This window comes from Anolis carolinensis, unplaced genomic scaffold (genome assembly GCF_035594765.1).
Source record: "Anolis carolinensis isolate JA03-04 unplaced genomic scaffold, rAnoCar3.1.pri scaffold_176, whole genome shotgun sequence".
Classification (NCBI taxonomy): Eukaryota; Metazoa; Chordata; class Lepidosauria; order Squamata; family Dactyloidae; genus Anolis; species Anolis carolinensis.
The window spans coordinates 1-17,375 of record NW_026943985.1 but is presented as its reverse complement, the minus strand read 5'-3'; the positions used below and the strand labels follow the sequence as shown (position 1 = coordinate 17,375).

Genomic DNA, 17,375 nt, shown 5'->3' with positions numbered 1-17,375 from the left:
GGCCGGGGTCTCTCTCCTACTGCGTCTGGGTCCTCTCGGCCGGGGACGGGATGCGCCCCTGCCCCCCCGAGCAGCCCTGCCCCTCCATCGCCCTCTCCATCCGCCCAGACACACTCTGCACGGTGAGCGCATTATTATTATTATTATTATTATTATTATTATTATTATTATTATTAATACTCCTCCTTTCTGTTAATGTGGGATTTGTTTATTGATAGTGTTTAAATGCAATTTGTGCCATGCTTGTATTGCAACTGATTGCATCATCCAGAATGTACCATAGTGTGGAAAGAGTTAATTGCCAAGAAGCTATGATGACCTTGATGTGTGGCTGGAACTAGGGAGTATCCAGACACAAGTGTTTGTGCATAATGATTGCATCAGTTCAGTTCAGTTGAGTTCTGTCTGCCTAGATTTCGAGTCAAGTTCTGTTGAAGAACAGAACAGTCCTGTGTTCATCTGTCGTCTGCAAGTCTGTTTGTAGACAGACAGGATATAATAAGCAATATATGAAATAAGCCAGAGTTTAATAGCAGTAATTCAAAAAATGCCAGGGAAAGATCTCGGAAACAAAACAGAAATAATCCAAGGTCATTTCTATGAACATGAACTCAGGAACCTCTTCAAGGTAAACTCTTCAAAGGTGCATAGGCAAAGACAGGAACATGAAGCAATAATAGTAATAGTAATAATAATAACTTTCTTTTGAAATATTTTTATTGGAAATTTTATATTTAGAACTCAGGAATTTCTTCAAGGTAAACTTTTCAAAGGTGCATAGGCAAAGACAGGAACATGAAGCAATAACAGTAATAATAATAATCATCATCATAATAACTTTTGAAATATTTTTATTGGAAATTTTATATTTAGAACTCAGGAATCTCTTCAAGGTAAACTCTTCAAAGGTGCATAGGCAAAGACAGGAACATGAAGCAATAACAGTAATAATAATAATAATAATAATAATAATAATAATAATAACTTTCTTTTGAAATATTTTTATTGGAAATTTTATATTTAGAACTCAGGAATTTCTTCAAGGTAAACTTTTCAAAGGTGCATAGGCAAAGACAGGAACATGAAGCAATAATAATAATAATAATAATAATAATAACTTTTTTTGAAATATTTTTATTGGAAATTTTATATTTAAAGTTAAACGAGAAGAAAAAAAAGTACTGTATATACTCGAGTATAAGCCTAGTTTTTCAGCCCTTTTTTTAAGATTGAAAAAGCCCCCCTCGGCTTATACTCAGGTGAGGGTCCTGGTTGGCTTATATATGGGTCAGCTTATACTCAAGAATATATGGTACATTTGTTTTTTTCTCTATTGTTGCTACTATTACATTTATTTTACTCTATTATTATTAATAATACATTTATTGTTTCACTCTGATCTTAGTATTATTATTATTATTATTATTGCATTTATTATTTTTCTCTATTATTATTGGCTTATACTCGGGTGAGGGTCCTGGTTGGCTTATATTTGGGTCAGCTTATACTTGAGAATATATGGTACATTTGTTATTTTTCTCTATTATTATTGGTATTATTACATTTATTATTTTTCTCTATTATTGTTGCTACTATTACATTTATTTTACATTATTATTATTATTATTATTATTAATACATTTATTATTTCACTCTGATATTATTATTATTATTGCATTTATTATTTTACTCTATTATCATTAAAAGGATACATAAGCACATTTACATTGAAGAAGATGAAAATCATGATTTGATCAGAGTCGGAGAGTCTTATCTTAAATTTGAGCTTGATGTCAATATTCAAAAACATTTAACTTACCGATGCCTCAATTAATGTAATTTTTGGTATCTATTTTTATTTCTGAAATTTACCACCCTCGGCTTATACTGGAGTCAATGTTTTCCCAGTTTTTTTGTGGTAAAATTAGATGCCTCGGCTTATATTGGGGTTGGCTTATATTCAGGTATATACGGTATATCCCACTTTCCTCCCCAGTTGCATTGGCATGTTAAGCTTTGTGCATTGACTATATCCCTGCAGTTTTGACACCCGGTCCCTTTCCTTGAATGGATCCCAACTTTTGGCTTTTCTTCCCCATTCAAAACGTGGGCGTGAACGTAGTTTCTGCTCGGAAACCCTTCTACTTAGGAGTGCAGTCCTTATGTCTTTCTAAATTTTCATTTGCGTTGTTGTTCGGTTCCTGATGTTATTGTACTTTTGTTCTACATTTGTAAGCCGCCCCGAGTCCCCACGGGGAGATGGAGGCGGGATATAGGAATAAAATTATTATTATTATTATTATTATTATTATTATTATTTGCTTCCCGCTTAGAGCAACTACGTCTACGTCTTTGACGGCCTGCCGGACTTCCTGGACACGGGCCTGATCCAGCTTGACCGGACACTGATTGGGGCCTTCTGCGGCCAAGGCCAGGACCGGCCCGCCACCGTGGAGGCCGTCTCAGGTAGGATCAAGCCATCAGAAGCACAAACTGGATGGCCATCTGTCAGGAGGGATCGGATGGTGCCTTCCTTTATGGAAGGCAGAAGGGGGTTGGACTGGATGGCCTTTGGGTTCCCCTTCCAACTCTAGGGTTTGATGCCTTTCCTAGTAAAGGCAGGGAACATGTATCTATATGTTAAGCAGAGACTAAATGGCCATCTGTCAGGAATGCTTTGATTGTGCCTAACGGAAGGGGGTTGGACTGGGTGGCCTTTGGGGGTCCCTTCCAACTCTAGGATTCTGTGATTTCAAGGCTAGACAAAAGTTGGAGCGGGTTGTTGTTGTTGTTGTTGTTGTTGTTGTTGTTATGGAGAAGGAGAGTCAGAGGAGCGATGTGCCTCCGTCCGTTCAGCCTGATGGAGAGAAGTCTCCTGGTTCCTCCCCGCAGGGCTGCTGGTCATCTACTACGAGGCCAACTCGAGCGAGGCCTCGGGCTTCAACGCCACCTTCACGGTGCACCGCTGCCGGCCCAGCTGCCAGCCCAACCAGGAGTGCCGGGAGGGCCGCTGCCTCTGCCGGGCCGGCTACTCGGGGCCCAGCTGCCAGGAACAGACCTGCCCGGGGAACTGCACCGCCCACGCCGGGCAAGGGACTTGCAACCAGGTGAGTGGGGGTCCGCTCTGCACACTCGTTGCAAAAGGGGAATGTTATGCCCCATCTATGAGCGATGAAGCAGCTTTAAGAGGAGCTGCTTCTGAGAGAGACTTCAGAGGTGGTAACTTTGCTCATTGGGAGTTGTTCCTGTTTCATGGACCCATGTTTTATGCCCTGGACTGTGGTGGAGGCTCTTTCTTTGGAGACTTTTAAGCAGAGGCTGGATGATGATGATAATAATAATAATAATAATAATAATAATAATAATAATAATAATAATAATAATATCATCATCATCACACAGTCCTAAACGCTTGGGAAGTGTTTGACTTGTGATTTTGTGATACGAAATCCAGCATATCTATCTTGTTTGCTGTGTCATACAATAATAATCTATATATATATATAAAAGTGATGGCATCACGGCAGCAGACAAAACAACAAAAGTAAACAACCCACAACCTCGAAAATTAACATCACAACCCCTCATCCATGCCTCTAGGTTGATACAACAAAAAGAAAAGAAAAATAAAGTCCTAATTAGAGGGAGAGGAATAATTGTTTTTATCCTATTGCTGCCAGTTAGAAGGCTAAGCTCTACTCACTTGGTCTCCTAGCAACCCACTCAGCCCAGGGGACCCTTTACCTTAACTACCACCAATTCCTCAACACTTTATTTCCCATACCACCATACTTGGCCACAGCAACGCGTGGCCGGGCACAGCTAGTAATAATAATAATACTAGTTCCTCTTCCACCTCAGAGCCTCGGCCTCTGCGTCTGCAACGAGCCCTTTGGTGGCGTGGACTGCTCCATCCCTCTGGATGCTGGGAAAATTGTTTGGGAGACCCTGATTGACAACCAGCTGACCGCAGTAAGTGTCCGCAGGTGCCTGGCTGGGCAGGTCCAGGGCCCTGACCACCCTTTGGGGTCCCAGGGCCCTTTTCTCCTTGCGAACCCGGGCTCAATCCCTTCCTTCCTTCTTTCTTTCCCTCCGTCCCTCCCTTTCCCAGGACACGGCCAGCCGCTTCCTGCACCGCTTGGGCCACACGATGGTGGAGGGTCCGGAGGGCACGCTCTGGATGTTCGGGGGCATGTCCTTGCGCGAGGGCATGCTGGGCAACGTCTACAGGTACGGACTCTTTCCGTTCAAGGTGGCACACGTTTCCCACTCCGTGGCACGTCCAGGGCGAGGGAAGGCGAGGCCCACTTGCGTGCTGACCCTCGGACTCCGTGATGGAGCCGTTGACCCCCACTTCCCTCTCTCAGTGTTGTGACTCAGCCACAGTATAGCCAGAGTCAGGATGAAGAAGGGGATTCTGGGTTTCAGATACAAGAGCCATTTCAGATACAAGAGCCACAAGATGATGGCATGGGAATGCAGGCTGATTCAGAGGCTGGAAAATTGCAGTTTGAGCAGAATAAACTGTTGACCCCAGAAGCTATAGATAACAGACAGGATGACATTCCCATGGGAATTAATGAGTAAGAGAGCTCTCAAGGCCCAGAGAACTCTCAAGATAACAAGACCTTGATTTATCTAGGGTTCAGGTGCAAGATAATGAAGACCTTGATTTATCTAGGGCGGACCGTCTGTTATGGAGAGGTTCTCAGGTCCGTAGGAGTGAGAGGCTGGCGGGAAAGAAAGAGGCCAGTTCTGGGAAAAGAAATGCCTTTCTTGGGTGCTTTTAAAAGTGTGTGTTTGCAGACAGCTCGTTGTCAAAGCAAATCCTCGCTTCATCTGTGTGGATGTTCTTGCTTCATGCTTAGGAAGAGTATTCCTGGATCTTTGTACCTTTGGGCCTTGTTTTTGGGATCTATTGACTACTGCCTTGCCTTATGGATTATTAGACTGCTATGGTTTAGGGACTAATGGATTTTCATGACTTATGAATTATTTGGATTCCTATTGACTCTTTTATTGCAACTTTGAAATACTATCAACTGCCTGCTTTGATTCATTTATTTGCTTTTGCTCAATAAAACTTCAAAAGACTGTCTTCCGTGTTTGACTGAGTGTCTATAGCAAGGTGAACTACTCTGAGGTGCGACACTCTGTCTCTCTGCAGGTACTCGATTGCCGAACGCCGCTGGACGCAGATGCTGGCCGGAACGGAGGACCGCGGCCCGGGACCCAACCCCAGATACTTCCACGCGGCCGCCTACGTCCCCTCCGCCAAAGCCATGTTCCTCCTCGGGGGGCTGACGGCCGACGGCGTGGCCTCCGACTTCTGGCTGCTCAACCTCACCACCCTGCAGTGGAGGCTCATCCCGGTCAGTGGACAAGGCAGGCCGTCTCTGAGTTACAAATCAATATACACACAGAATACAGGTTACGTAGCAAACATATACATTAACAAACAAATAGTGAAGGCTTGGAAGATTGCTGTTTCCAACATCTATGATATTATATTTATCTCATATGTATACACAAACATATATACAGGTCGTGCCTGAGTTACAAGCGTTTGACTTGCAAACAACTCACAGTTAAGAACGGGGCTGGACTGGATGGCCTTTGGGGATCCCTACCAAATCTATGGTAATATATTTATCTCATATATATTTATATATATACACAGATATATACATATACACACACACATATATACAGGTTGTGCCTGAGTTACAAACGTTTAACTTGCAAACAACTCACAGTTAAAAATGGGGCTGGACTGGATGGCCTTTGGGGATCCCTAATATATAATAATAACTAAACACAGCTGTCTATTCTAAACAATATCTGAAAAATATGCACCACAGTAAAGGTTCAAAACATAGAACACAATATGTATATTAGAGTATCATACACATAATAATGTTAACAATAATACAAATAATAATACAACTGATGATCCAATTCTGTCAGCTGTAGTGGCACACAGTCGTAACTTACAGAATATAAAGATTTATAGACTGCAATCATCCAGATTTAAATGCTACACAGAGCAGCTTTCAGTATAAAACATATATCAGACATATATCAACAAGACTCCAACTAAAGTTTGTTAGCGGCACAGTATGTGTACATTCAGTCTCTTCAAAATGGCATGTAATATGCTGTAAAACTAAATATATCAGTGTACAAATCAATTAGTTCAAACCTGGCTTGGAGTCAAAACAAATCAAAGTCTCTGTAGTCTTGAAGTAGTTCTATAGGACTCCTCAGGTTGTAAATGCAGTCAATTAGCCGTAGCTTCAAATCTATGATACTATATCTTTCTTTTTTCACTACTGAAGTCAGACACATTTTGGGTCCGTTGCAAGTTGGTTCTCGGGTGGAAACGCAAGGGTCTGTGCATGCCATTGTTGCTCATTCAATCCTCCTTTGTCTGTCCCAGGACCCGTCCATTCCGGCCGTGGCTGGACACACGCTCACGGCACGGCGCGGCTCCTCCTTGCTGCTCATCGGGGGGTATTCTCCAGAGAACGGCTTCAACAAGAAGCTCCTCGAATACGATGTCCAGTCGGAGGGGTGGCGTTCGGGGAACCAGGCCGGGACCCCCCCCACGGGTGAGCAGAAGGGTTCAGGTCTGCAGGTGATGATGAATGTTGATGGTGACAGTCCTTCCACGTGCACAATGAGGGGCCTTCTCACAGCCACACCAGATGCAATCCCAAGTAGTCAAAGGAAATGTAGCATAATGCTAAATTTTTAAACTTGGTTTGTTGCTTTTCTATAAATTATAACTGTATTCTCAATTCACTTCTGACATGATAAATAAGTAAATGTTATGGAGTCTTGGTAGTTTTGCAACGTCTTGAGTCTTCTCTCTTGAGCCTTCTCCTCCCTTATCAGTGTGTTTTCTTTTGCAAAGCCTCCCACTCTCTGAACCAAGGGAATGTTTTGAAAAGAGAGACACCCTTGCAAGTCAGGAAGAAGAAAAATATATATTTATTAATCTTATGAAAGCATTTCGCCCTGAAATATTTGTTAAACTCTCCTATAGGCATTAACCCCTTGCAAGCTTTTGCCATCTCTATGTACCTTTATATGTGTATCTATCTATATACATTAATTTTACATATGAATTTTCCCCTCATATGTTTGCAGGTCTTTGCAAATCCTTTATACATATAGATCCATGTACCTGTGTATCTGTAGCCATACATATACATGATTTTTATTTATGAATTTACCCTCATATGTTTGCAAGTCTCTGGAAATATCTATATAAAGAGAGATGTCTGGATAGATATGAATATGTTCTTACCTACCTATATATAGGGCTTGCAAATATTACAGAGGGGAAATGAACACACAAATATATATAAACATGTCTATATATATATATATATATATATATATATATATATATATATATATATGGCTTAAAATATTGTAGGGGAAATGCACACACACATACATAGAGAGAGGGGGGATTTGCAAATGTTTCAGGGGGAAATGCATATGTTAAATTAGTACATATAATTATAGATCTATATCTAGTTCTGCATTATTTATATAAGCATTGAATGTTTGCCTGTTACTATGTTGGAAGCCGACCTGATTCCCCATGGGGAGATTGGGTGGGATCCAAATGAAGTTTTTATTATTATTATTAGATTATTATTGATACCATATTGTTTTCGTTGCCCCTACTTTTCCACTCATAGAGCTAGTTTGTTGGGGTTTTTTTTAAAAATATGGTAAATATTCAAAAACATTTACACTACTGATGTCTCAAATAAAGCAATTTTATTGGTATCTTGGCTTATACTGGAGTCAATGTTTTTCCAGTTTTTTTGTGGTAAAATTAGGTGCCACGGCTTATATTCGGGTCAGCTTATACTCGAGTATATACGGTAAATGAGAGATGTGGTCCCTCCAAGAGGAGCTCGTGGCACAGCATCCCTGTTGGCTTTGGCTCTGCACTCAAATGACTCTCGGGTGCGAATCTGATGCATTAGGTTCAATAGAGTATATCTCTGTTTTCCTCTCTTTTCAGGTCTGTATGGACACTCGGCCGTGTATCACGAGGCCACGGATGCCGTATATGTTTTTGGCGGCCACCGCTTTCACGTTGAGATGGTTTCCGCCTCCGCCGAGCTCTACAGCCTTTACTACCCCAACTTGACGTGGAGTTTGCTGGCTCCGTCCCAAGGCCCAAAGGTAAGGCAGGTGCATTACACTATGCAACACAATGGGTCCTGTCGTAAATTGGTCCTGTCATAAAAACAATGGAAAAGGTTTATTAAACGGCCAAAGTTTTGTCTTTGCGGGAGAGAGTGAGGGACATCCTCCTGCAGTACATTTTGCAATCGTTTTTCAATGAATATCTCAATCAATTTAATGTTGATATTTATAAACAATTATTGGAATGGGAAACAAAAGGGTCGGCTTATACTTGAGTATATACGGTAAATACACCCACTCCACTTGCTAGACTCGCATCAGATCCTCTGATGATGCCATGAGCCACAGATGCAGGTGAAACGTCAGGAGGGAATGCTCTTAGGACATGACCATACAGCCCCAAAATAACACCTGTGCCACATACACACATACACATTTTCACTTTTATTATGTGTATAAATAAATAAATAGACACACTACACCTGCTTGACTCACATGATCCTCTGAAGATGCCATGAGGCACAGATGCAGGCGAAACGTCAGGAGGGAATGCTATGAGGACATGGCCATACAGCCCCAAAATAACACCTGTTCCACATACACACACACACATTTTCACTTGTATTATGTGTATAAATAAATAAATACACACACTCTACTTGCTTGACTTGCATCAGATCCTCTGAAGATGGCATGAGCCACAGATGCAGGCGAAACGTCAGGAGGGAATGCTCTTAGGACATGGCCATACAGCCCCAAAATAACAGCTGTGCCACATACACACATACACATTTTCACTTGTATTATGTGTATAAATAAATACACCCATTCCACTTGCTTGACATGCATCAGATCCTCTGAAGATGGCATGAGCCACAGATGCAGGCGAAACGTCAGGAAGGAATGCTCTTAGGACATGGCCATACAGCCCCAAAATAACACCTGTTCCACATACACACATACACATTTTCACTTTTATTATGTGTATAAATAAATACACACACTCTACTTGCTTGACTTGCATCAGATCCTCTGACGATGCCATGAGCCACAGATGCAGGCGAAACGTCAGGAGGGAATGCTCTTAGGACATGGCCATACAGCCCCAAAATAACAGCTGTGCCACATACACACATACACATTTTCACTTTGATTATGTGTATAAATAAATACACACACTCTACTTGCTTGACTTGCATCAGATCCTCTGACGATGCCATGAGCCACAGATGCAGGCGAAACGTCAGGAGGGAATGCTCTTAGGACATGGCCATACAGCCCCAAAATAACAGCTGTGCCACATACACGCATACACATTTTCACTTTGATTATGTGTATAAATAAATAAATACATCCATTCCACTTGCTTGACTCCCATCAGATCCTCTGACGATGCCATGAGCCACAGATGCAGGCGAAATGTCAGGAGGGAATGCTATGAGGACATGGCCATACAGCCCCAAAATAACACCTGTTCCACATACACACATACACATTTTCACTTTTATTATGTGTATAAATAAATACACACACTCTACTTGCTTGACTTGCATCAGATCCTCTGACGATGCCATGAGCCACAGATGCAGGCGAAACGTCAGGAGGGAATGCTCTTAGGACAGGGCCATACAGCCCCAAAATAAATCACAGCCTTTGCTCTTCTCTCCTGCAGCCCCTGGCGCACTTCTTCCACGTGGCTGCCGTCCTGAAGGACACCATGGTGGTGATCGGAGGGCGCACCGAGCACGAGAACTTCACCAACCACCTCTTCTTCTACCAGCTGAACTGCAACACCTGGATCCTCCCCAACAGCACAGGTGAGCCCAGCGGAAGGATCACCTGGAGCATTGATTTGGGGTTTGCAAGTGGGAAGTGGCCCATGCGCATGGAAGGAATGGGGTGGAAGAGAACACACTGAACCCCACCCACCGAGCGTTTATCCAGAGCAAACTTGCCCAACATCACAAACTTTGGGTCCTGATGGAATTTCTGGGTTAACCTTACATCAGGGGTCCCCAAACTATGGCCCGCGGGCCACCTGCGGCCCATCAAAGCCATTTATCCGGCCCCATCGCGGCGGCTCCCTCCTTCCAAAGCTTTGCTTGTGTTTATGATGGTACAGTAGAGTCAGAAAAAGTAGATCAATACGCAGTAATGCTACATAGTAATTACTGTATTTATGAATTTAGCACCAAAATATCATGATGTATTGAAAACATTGACTACAAAAATGCGTTGGATAATTCAGAACGTTGGATAAGCGAGTGTTGGATAAGTGAGACTCTACTGTATTTTAATTATTATTTAATTAATAATTCATTATTTAGGGGTGCTTTCTTAGTATTTTTGGTGCACAAAGGCAGAATGGGTTGGACTAAAAGGCCCAAGGGGTCTCTTCCAACCCTCTTTATTATTATTATTATTATTATCATCATCATCATCATCATCGTTGAGGCTGTATTTGTTCCCGTTTAGTTTTTTTACGTCAAAATAAGATATGTGCAGAGTGCATAGGAATTTGTTGATTTTTTTTTTTACAACCATGCAATTCAGTGGTAGCGTGGTGGTCCCGTACTGTGATGTGACCCCCCTCCCCTTTTTTCTCTCTCTCTTTCAGCGGGGGCCGTGGTGGGGGAGCCGCTGAGGGCGTCCATTGCGCACGCGGTGGCCTCGGTGGGGGGCCGGCTCTTCCTCTCGGGGGGCTTCGACGGGGTGGCCCTGGGCCGCATGCTCTCGCTCTCGCTGCCGGCCGACCCCTGCCTGGTCTTCCCCTCCCGCCAGGCCTGCAACGCCTCCAGCGCCTCCTGCGCCTGGTGCCACGGCGCATGCCTCTCCGCCGACGCCGCAGACAGGTACGGGCAAACACGCAGCCAAGCGGGCGCTTCGGGGGCTCAAACCACCCCCCAAGATTTTTCAGGTCAAAAATTCATCCTCTTCCTCCCTCCCTCCCTCCTTCCAGGCAGGGCTGTTCCTTGGGGTCTTCCTCCTGCTTCCCGACCCCTCGCTCAGCGGACGAGTGCCGCCGCCTCAAGACCTGCAGTGAGTGCCTCTCCCAGCATCCCCGCGCCATGGCCCACAGTCTGGGCATCCCCGTGAGTATGGGTGGCCTTGCCCTGGAGTGGGAAGGGGCACCCGAGGCTATCCAGCCCACCCTGGCCGGCCCCTGACAGAAGTCTCCCCTCCTTCCCTCCGGCTTGGCAGGCGGTGCCGCAGTGCAAGTGGTGCACCAACTGCCCCGAGGGCGCCTGCATCGGCAGCGCGGGCAGCTGCACCTCCGAGAACGACTGCCGCATCAACCAGCGGGAGATCTTTGTGGCCAGCAACTGCTCCGAGATCTCCTGCGAGGCCTCCGACTGCGCCAAGTGCACCGCCTCCGGGAAGTGCATGTGGACCCGGCAGTTCAAGCGCACCGGTGAGCAAAGATGCGCGGCATTGGCGGAGCATGCGCTGCGGAGATGCACAAACCGGGGAAGCCGATAGGATGGGAAGGTCCTCGGGACAACGGACTAATCAATTGATCAGTCAGGGTTGTTGTGTGTTTTCCGGGCTGTATGGCCATGTTCCAGAAGCATTCTCTCCTGACGTTTCACCCACATCTATGGTAGGCACCCTTAGAGGTTGTGAGGTACCTCTGAGGATGCCTGCCATAGATGTGGGTGAAACGTCAGGAGAGAATGCTTCTTGGAACATGGCCATACAACCCGAAAAACACACAACAACTCTGTGATTCCGACCATGAAAGCCTTCAACAATACAATTGATCAATCCATCGGTCAATCAGTAATTGATTAATCAATTGATCAATCATGGACATATCAATTGATCAATTAATCAATGGTTGAGGCTCTGGGTGGGTTGTTGTGTGTTTTCCGGGCTGTCTGTCCATGTTCCAGAAGCATTCTCTCCTGACATTTTGCCCACATCTATAGCGAGCATCCTCAGAGGTTGCGAGGTACCGTGGTTGCGAGGTGGGCGAAACGTCAGGAGAGAATGCTTCTTGGAACATGGACAGACAGCCCGGAAAACACACAACAACCCTGTGATTCCGGCCATGAAAGCCTTCGACAACACAATTGATCAATCCATCAGTCAATCAGTAATTGATTAATCAATTGATCAATCATGATGAATCAATCAATGGTTGAAGCTCTGGGTGGGCTAATCAATTGATCAATCAGTCATGGACTAATCAGTTGATCAATTGATATGTCAGTCAATCAAATTTCATTGAATAGATGGCCCAGGGAAGGTTCTTGAGACCATGGGTGAGGCTCTGGGTGGACCAATCAATCAATCAGTCAATCAGATTGTGGGAGGTGAGATGGCACATTTTCACCTGCTTCCGGGTGTGGTTCAGAGAGATTAGTCAGAGGCTGAATGGCCATCTGCCGGGAGGGATCGGCTTGAGGGTCCTGGCTTGTGTGTTTGGCAGGGGAGACGCGGCGCATCCTGAGCGTGCAGCCCACCTACGACTGGACCTGCTTCAGCCACTCGCTCCTGAACGTCTCCCCGATGCCGGTGGAGTCCTCCCCGCCCCTGGCCTGCCCCACGCCCTGCCACAACCACAGCACATGCGCAGAGTGCCTCAGCTCCAAGGGGGCCGACGGCGGGTGGCAGCAGTGCGTCTGGAGCGTCTCCCTGCAGCAGGTAAGGCCCGCGCACCGGCAAGCCCCACCTGCACCGCCAGGGCCACGCAGAGGTCTCTTTCCGGTGGTGCAATGCAAATACACTGTGCATAATTTTATTTTCAGTGCATAATTCAAATTGGCGTTGTGCACATCGCAGATATGCCAAGCATGATTTCATTTCCAGTGCATAATTGAGTTTTGTGTTGGGTGCGCTGCAGTATATATACCATGCATAATTCAGATTGGTGGGTGCATTTGTGTTGTGCGCAGTGCAATATATATACCATACATAATTGTATTTCCGGTGCATAATTCAGATTGGTAGGTGCATTTGTGTTGTGGTCAATGCTACTATGCCATGGACAGTTTTATTTTTGGTGCATAATTCAGATTTGTGTTGTGCGCATTGAAAATACACCATGCATAATTTTATTTTCAGTGCATAATTCAAATTGGTGTTGTGCACATCGCAGATATGCCAAGCATGTTTTCATTTCCAGTGCATAATTAAGTTTTGTATTGGGTGCGCTGCAGTGTATATATATATATATATATATATATATATATATATATTGCAGCGCACCCAACATACCATGCATAATTGTATTTCGGGTGCATAATTCAGATTGGTAGGTGCATTTGTATTGTGGGCAATGATACTATGCCATGCATAGTTTTATTTTTGGTGAATAATTCAGATTTGTGTTGGGTTCAGTGCAAATATACCATGCATAATTATATTTCCGGTGCATAGTTGAGATTTGTGTTGTGCGCAGCGAAAACACACCATGCATAATTTTATTTTCAGTGCATAATTCAGATTTGTGTTGTGCGCAGCGAAAACACACCATGCATAATTTTATTTTCAGTGCATAATTCAGATTTTTATTGTGTGTAATGCAAATATACCATGCATAATTTTATTTTCAGTGCATAATTCAGATTTTTATTGTGTGTAATGCAAATATACCATGCATAATTTTATTTTCAGTGCATAATTCAGATTTTTATTGTGTGTAATGCAAATATACCATGCATAATTTTATTTTCAGTGCATAATTCAGATTTTTATTGTGTGTAATGCAAATATACCATGCATAATTTTATTTTCAGTGCATAATTCAGATTTTTATTGTGTGTAATGCAAATATACCATGCATAATTTTTTCCATGCATAATTCAGATCGGTGGGTGCTTTTGTTTTGTATGCAGTACAACTATACCATGCATAATTTTATTTTCAATGCATAATTCAGATTGGTGGGTAAATTTGTGTTGTGCGCAGTGCGTATATTCCATGCATAATTGTATTTCCAGTACATAATTCAGATTTGTGTTGTGTGCATTGCAAATATAACCATGCATAATTGCATTTCCGGTGCATAGTTGAGATGTCGTGTGCACCTACGCAGTGAGTCCTGACCCGCCTCCTGCCTGTGCTTTGCCTCCTTGCAGTGCATGAGCCCCACGTACCTGCCCATGCGCTGTGCGGCCGGGATGTGCGGCCGGGTGCTGAGCGGCTCCGAGAGCTGCGCCCCGTCCTGTGCGCGGTTCCAGCAGTGCGCCCTGTGCATCCAGCAGCCGCGGTGCGGGTGGTGCGGCCTCCGGGCAGAGAACGGCAAGGGCCGCTGCATGGAAGGCGGGCGCAGCGGACCGAGGCCAGGTGGGTGCCGGGGGCCAGGACATGACGGAGCTGTGGGTTCCAATTGCGATGCGGTGCAAATATCACGCCTAAGAGCGCTGTCCTCCCTGGCAGGGCTGGCGGAGTCCTGCGGCCCGAAGGCGGACTGGGCCTTCATGTCCTGCGCTCCGGAGAACGAGTGCCTGAACGGCCACCACGACTGCAACGAGACGCAGAACTGCAGCGACCTGCCGCAGGGCTATCAGTGCACCTGCAAGAACGGGTACACGCTGGACAAGTGAGTGCCCGTCAATAGGCGCATGGATAGTATTGATTTCTTTGAGCAATGTAGAGTGCTGTGTATGAGTTTGAGGTGGGAAACTGGTAAGAACGCACAAAGGAGGATGAAAAAAGGTAAACACATATTTTATTGTTGCCGGTAATGCATTTAGAGTCACCTTAATTTTTGCAGCATTTTTTATTTTTTGGGCCCCTAGTCACAAATGGGGTGGATTTTGCAGATGAAACCTGGCCATGATTTTAAATTAGACTATAACGAATACATGTACCCAGGTTGGTCCAAATCCATCAAAGCCACGAAGGAGCCTTTGTGGTACAAACCAACAAATGCGCAATCCCATTTATTCATTTTTTTTGGGGCCGTAGCAGCAAATGGAATGGAATTTTTGTTTGACACCCAGGGATGATTTTAAGTTGGACTATAATGAATATATGTACCCAGGTTGATCCAGATCTATTAAAGCCACAAAGAAGCCTTTGTGGTACAAACCAACAAATGCGCAATCCCATGTATTCATTTTTGGGGCTGTAGTAGCAAATGGAATTGAATTTTTCTTTGAAATCCAGGGATGATTTTTTAAGTTGGACTATAATGAATATATGTACCCAGGTTGGTCCAGATCCATCAAAGCCATGGAGGAACCTTTGTGGTACAAACCAACAGATGCACATTCCCACTTACTCTTTTTTGGGATGGAATGTTTGTTTGAAACCCAGCGGTGCACTGACCGTGGCCTCTCCGTGGTGTGTTTCAGCGCAACGGGTCTGTGCCGGCCGGTGTGTGAGCAGGGCTGTGTGAACGGGACGTGCGCGGAGCCCAACGCCTGCCACTGCCACTTTGGGTATGTGGGGCGCAACTGCTCCGTGGAGTGCCAGTGCAACAAGCACAGCAACTGCCTGGGGGTGGAGGCCCAGGACCAGTGCCTCCAGTGCCACAACAACACCATGGTGAGCATGCGCTTCCGTGCATTCAGGTCAGGCGCTTCCGTGCCTTTGGGGAAAGGTCTGGGTTATTGTATGGGATGTATGGGGTGTGGCAATGTCATGCTCTCTATATATATCGAAAGATAGAGAGGGGGGAGAGAGAGAGAGAAAGAGAAGAGGGAGGAAGGAAGGAAGGAAGGAAGGAAGGAAGGAAGGAAGGAAGGAAGGAAGGAAGGAAGGAAGGAAGGAAGGAAGGAAGGAAAGAAAGAAAGAAAGAAAGAAAGAAAGAAAGAAAGAAAGAAAGAAAGAAAGAAAGACAGAAAGAAGGAAGGAAGGAAGGAAGGAAGGAAGGAAGGAAGGAAGGAAGGAAGGAAGGAAGGAAGGAAGGAAGGAAGGAAGAAAGAAAGGAAGGAAGGAAGGAAGGAAGGAAGGAAGGAAGGAAGGAAGGAAGGAAGGAAGGAAGGAAGGAAGGAAGGACAGAAAGAGGAAGGGAAGGGAAGGAAGAAAAGGAAGAGGAAGGAACGAAAGAAGGAAAAGGGAAGGAAGGAGAGAGAAAGAAAGAAAAGGAGAAGGAAGGAAGGAAGGAAGGAAGGAGGAGGAAAGAAATGAAGTGAAAGAAAGAGGAAGGGAAGGGAGGGAAGAAAGAAAGAAAGAAAGAAAGAGAGGAAGAGAGGAAGGAATGAAAGAGGAGGAGAAGGAAGGAAGGAAGGAAGGAAGGAAGGTAGGAAGGAGAGAGGAGGAAAGAAATAAAGTGAAAGAAAGAGGAAGGGAAGGGAGGGAAGGAGGAAGGAATGAATGAAAGAAAGAAGGACAGAAAGAGGAAGGAAGAAAAGGAAGAGAGGAAGGAATGAAAGAAGGAAAGAGGAAGGAAGGAAAGAGAGAGAGAAAGGAAGAAAAGGAGAAGAAAGGAGGGAGAGAGGAGGAAAGAAATAAAGTGAAAGAAAGAGGAAGGGAAGGGAGGGAGGGAAGGAGGAAGGAATGAAAGAGAAAAAGAAAGGAGGAATGGAAGAAAGAAAGAGGAAGGAAGGAAGGAAGGGGAGAAGGGAGGAAGGAAAGAAAGAGAAGGAAGGGAAGGGGGAAGGAAGGGAAGAAGGCTGTTAGGGATGTTGGGCGTTGAAGTCCACTCCACCTGGGGGAGGGGGGGTCCAATTCAGCCCCTGCCAGTTTCAGGGCATTTCGGCCCCGGAGAAGAGACTCGCAGGCAGGGCGTTTGTCCCCGTGTTCCTCCCGTGACTCTTTCCGTGTCCGCGTGCAGGGCGAGCACTGCGAGAAGTGCCAGCCGCTCTTTGTGGGCTCTGCGCTGGGCGGGGGCTCCTGCCGGCCCTGCCTGGCCTTCTGCCGCGGAAACAGCAACCTGTGCATCACCCGAGAGGAGTACGAGCGCGCCCGCCGAGACCCCACCCGCTTCCCGCTGGACCCGGCCTTGGTACGTGACCTTCTCCCCGGTGCATCCTCGCGCATCCTTGTGGATTTCAATGGCTTCCCTGGGTTGGTCTGCGGTCAGAGTGGTCCGGAGTGCATGTCTTCTCAAATAACAATATTCCGTGCCCATCTAGGCAGTAAACAAGTCAAAGGGAAGGAAGGCCCGGCATCTTCTATGCAAATTCCCTCAGTAATTGACTGTGCTATGTCTTCACGGTTACTCACACGCTAATGGGTGGATCGACACTTGCAAATCAAGCTTGCTAATTGCAAGTCACACTTGCAGTTGTTTCTTTCCTCCCATC

General features: G+C 45.2%; 1 protein-coding gene across 1 annotated transcript; it reads left to right on the top strand.

Annotated features, from left to right (window-relative positions):
- megf8 (multiple EGF like domains 8) lies at positions 1-17,074 on the top strand (the record flags this gene model as incomplete). The annotated part of the gene is given in 17 exon segments (XM_062967122.1): positions 1-122; positions 2,334-2,466; positions 2,893-3,107; positions 3,862-3,972; positions 4,112-4,230; positions 5,168-5,372; positions 6,440-6,611; positions 8,048-8,211; positions 9,848-9,992; positions 10,793-11,027; positions 11,135-11,267; positions 11,377-11,587; positions 12,608-12,822; positions 14,259-14,466; positions 14,560-14,722; positions 15,480-15,672; positions 16,904-17,074. Coding segments are annotated over 17 exon segments (2,915 nt in total), but the record flags the coding sequence as incomplete, so codon positions are not given.
- Between the last annotated feature and the right edge of the window lie 301 nt (positions 17,075-17,375).